Source organism: Pecten maximus, unplaced genomic scaffold, assembly GCF_902652985.1.
Source record: "Pecten maximus unplaced genomic scaffold, xPecMax1.1, whole genome shotgun sequence".
Taxonomy (NCBI): Eukaryota; Metazoa; Mollusca; class Bivalvia; order Pectinida; family Pectinidae; genus Pecten; species Pecten maximus.
In genome coordinates this window covers 14214-18081 of record NW_022979150.1, presented here as the reverse complement: position 1 = coordinate 18081, position 3868 = coordinate 14214, and the positions used below count along the sequence as shown (strand labels likewise).

Genomic DNA, 3868 nt, shown 5'->3' with positions numbered 1-3868 from the left:
CTAAAGTTTTATAAAGACACGAGAAAGGTTTACATTTCATTGAAAACTGACACAAGTACTATTTTTTATTTTGTACGCGAGAGAGAGAGAGAGAGAGAGAGAGAGAGAGAGAGAGAGAGCGAGAGAGAGCCTACAAGTAGAAAAGTTTGACGGTGCAGAATCATACCCATTCCGGTATTTAGCCAAACCCCTTTCTAAACCGGAAGTCAATTGTGTACACAACACGACAGCACAATCATGAGAACAAAGAGTCTAGAACTAACATGCTACCTAGTGCTATGTCTGCTTGATACTACGCTACAATGCAGGTTCAATCAAATGAAAAAAACTGTCGTTTGTGATGGGGAGGAAGGCAATGTCTACCTAAGCGCAAAAAGAACCAAACTCATTAGATCAATAACGCTTGTAAATTGGAACACTGGACTCTCACTGTCGGTTAACAACGTTTATGGATCACTGAAAAAAATTATTCTACACAGCGATAATAGGTCACTGATTGATTGCGACAAGATGCCGAATGGTGTGAGAGTAGAGGACAACGATGGCATTGTGATCTGTGTAAGTATTCACAAATCCATAAATCTTACCACGTCCTTTATCATGTTTTAATATCTAGGCCTATAGGTAAAAGCTAACGTTCGAAAACATAACAAACACGAAATTTACATGATTTAAAAGAAAATGGTGTGTAAGTAGGTTGGTCAACATAATTAACATCAAGTTGTGTACTCATTTTGTTTGAAATAATAGACCTTTCTTATACAACATCCCAAACTTCCATTTTATATATGGAAATAAATGTTTAGAGCTAGAAATTCATTTGAACAATCTGAATTATAATAATAAATACTGGTTGTTGAAAACATAAAAAAAGAAAGGACATAAATTCTAAAGGGTGAAAAAAATTCTCATTTCACAGCAAATTTATCTACTGCTTTGATATATGTTATTTATGTATATATTCTATGTTAGAGACAGAAAACCCCACAGAGGAGACCCCCAAGGCACACACACAGATAAGCACACAGACCACTGCACAAAGAAACAAACAGACAAACACACAGAGCACCACACAAACAAACACACGAGCTACCACACAAACAAACAAACTGATAAAGACACAAGCTACCACACAAACAAACAAACAGACTAACCCGCTGAGCACCACACAAACAAACACACAGGCTACCACACAAACAAACAAACTGATAAAGACACAAGCTACCACACAAACACCCTCACAAGCTACCGCACAGACAAACACACCCTCAGAAACTACCGCACAGACGGACAAATACACAGGCCACTACACAGACAGATGGATGACAGTACCTATGGACAAACAGACAACAGCCCATGAGTCGGAGACAACAGACGAACAGCACAAGCAAGATCCCTCAAAAACATGGTTTATAATTGGCATTATTGGAGGTAAAAGTCATTTTATATTTTGAACTATATATATATATGAGTTTAAATGTTATAATGATTTCCAATGGTAAAGTTTAATTTTACCAGTATTTAATTTTTTTTTTTTTTTTTTTTTTTTAGCAATATCATCAGTTTGTGGGAATTTATACCTTATTTGGAGGTGCCATATAGAAAAAAGGAAGAAATGTCTAAGAAGGCGTCATGATGTTTATGATGAAAGCTTTCAGTTAGTTGGATTCGAAGAAGTAGATTTTGTGCCATACAATAGATAAAACAGGTATAACATGTAATACTTTATTTATGATTTATTTGTATTAGTTGTAGCACTCGGCCTTACATGTGTTGCTGTCTGTTATTGGATGATGAAAAGAAAACTAAAGAAAGGTAATTTTTTTCTTTAATAGATATATTTGAAGTCCTGGAGGAGAGCGAAATCTTTACAGCATTATTGATGTTGTTTTTCTTTTACCAACATTTACATCATTCACTGCAAGAACTATATCATTACATAATCTACAACACAAGAGTTGAACAGAATGGAAGAAGAGGTGAAGTGCAGGATGAACATGATGGAAGAGATGAAGTTCAGGATGAAAGAGTTGAACATGAGGGAAATGTTAGGATGAATAGACAGAATCATACTAGAAATGCTAGGATGAGTAGACAGAATCGTACCACCTATAATTTGCGTCCATTAAATTATATTTTGTTTTTTTTTCTTCAGCACGTGGGTGGGTATAGTCTTCCCTCCCCACCCTCCAGTGAGGACTCAAATAAAACTGAAGGTGAAGAAGAAGTGATGACCTCAACCGTATAGTTGAATGGATGTATATTGCATCATACTCAGGGTTCAACAATGTGAGGAGGTGGGGAGTTATACATATTTACAATCAACCTCAGACAGAGAGAAATGTTTAATTTTTATACATCTGTGATTTATATTGATTTTATTGTGTAATACTCAGAGTTCAATAATGTGAGGAGGTGGGGAGTTATACATATTTACAATCAGCCTCAGACAGAGAGAAATGTTTAAATCTTATACATGTTTATTGATTATATTTGGATCCCTTTTGTATGCTAGTGTATTGTCTGTGTGAGGGTGTGTGTGATATATTGATTACATGTATGTATGTGTATCAATCTACCTCAGGCAAGACTGCAATGTTTAAATCTTATACATGTTTATTGATTATATTTGGATCCCTTTTGTATGCTAGTGTATTGTCTGTGTGAGGGTGTGTGTGATATATTGATTACATGTATGTATGTGTATCAATCTACCTCAGGCAAGACTGCAATGTTTAAATCTCATACATGTTTTGTGTGTTAGTGTATTGTCTGTGTGTGATATATTGATTACATGTGTGTATGTGTATCAATCTACCTCAGGCAAGACTGCAATGTTTAAATCTTATACATGTTTATTGATTATATTTGGATCCCTTTTGTATGCTAGTGTATTGTCTGTGTGAGGGTGTGTGTGATATATTGATTACATGTATGTATGTGTATCAATCTACCTCAAGCAAGACTGCAATGTTTAAATCTTATACATGTTTATTGATTATATTTGGATCCCTTTTGTATGCTAGTGTATTGTCTGTGTGAGGGTGTGTGATATATTGATTACATGTATGTATGTGCATCAATCTACCTCAGGCAGAGTGAAATGTTTAAATGATTAAGTCTATAATTTTATATTAATTAAATTTTGTTTACTTTACTCATGCCTGTTGCTCTTATTTATAGAAAAAGCACACTGAACAGTCCAAGGGAGATAATTCTTCTACACCCGACAGAACATGTTAACACTTCCTAAAGTAACAGAGTTTAGTTTTGAAACCAATTTTAAGGGAATTTTCTTTGATTTTGTAAAATGGTTGCATTTTGAAAGTAAATCAGTTCTAAGCTAATATTTTAAATATAGAAGAAAAGTGCAACCTCTGTGAAAATGGATTAAGGAGGGTTTGACAGATCTGTTAAAAGGATTTTTTTCTTCTCAAACTGACGGGATTGTAGGCACTTTTGATACAGAACAAGTCACACCTACAATCTAGACACTTCCTTTGTTATAAAGTGGTATATAAATACGTTTTGCATGAAACCCCATCATTCTTACCAACGACACCGACTAAACATGCAACGTTTGAGGTTTTATACGAATTCACATGGTGATTGTAAATGTGATGCTTGTGAAAAGATGGTAGTACATTATGCTGACTTTGAACAGCTCGCAAAATATTACGGCTGGAATTACGCAGGCGGACGAATAGCAAAAGAACACATATTGGATTTAATGAGAATAGAACTGGAAATGTGGAAAGATGAAGAAACGGATGTTGATCTTGACGTTGAAATAGACGTAATCTATTTGGTGAAGAAACATATTGACCACCATCCGTTTTCGGATTAGTCTATTTGATTCACATTGACG

General features: G+C 34.9%; 1 protein-coding gene across 1 annotated transcript; it reads left to right on the top strand.

Moving 5' to 3' along the window:
* Positions 1–100: 100 nt before the first annotated feature.
* On the top strand, positions 101–1509 carry LOC117318242 (putative uncharacterized protein DDB_G0290521). Its single transcript, XM_033873250.1, has 2 exons — positions 101–558; positions 975–1509. The coding sequence occupies exons 1-2, from the start codon at positions 238–240 to the stop codon at positions 1452–1454; spliced, it is 801 nt and encodes a 266-aa protein (XP_033729141.1). The 5' UTR covers positions 101–237; the 3' UTR covers positions 1455–1509.
* The last annotated feature ends 2359 nt before the right edge of the window (positions 1510–3868 follow it).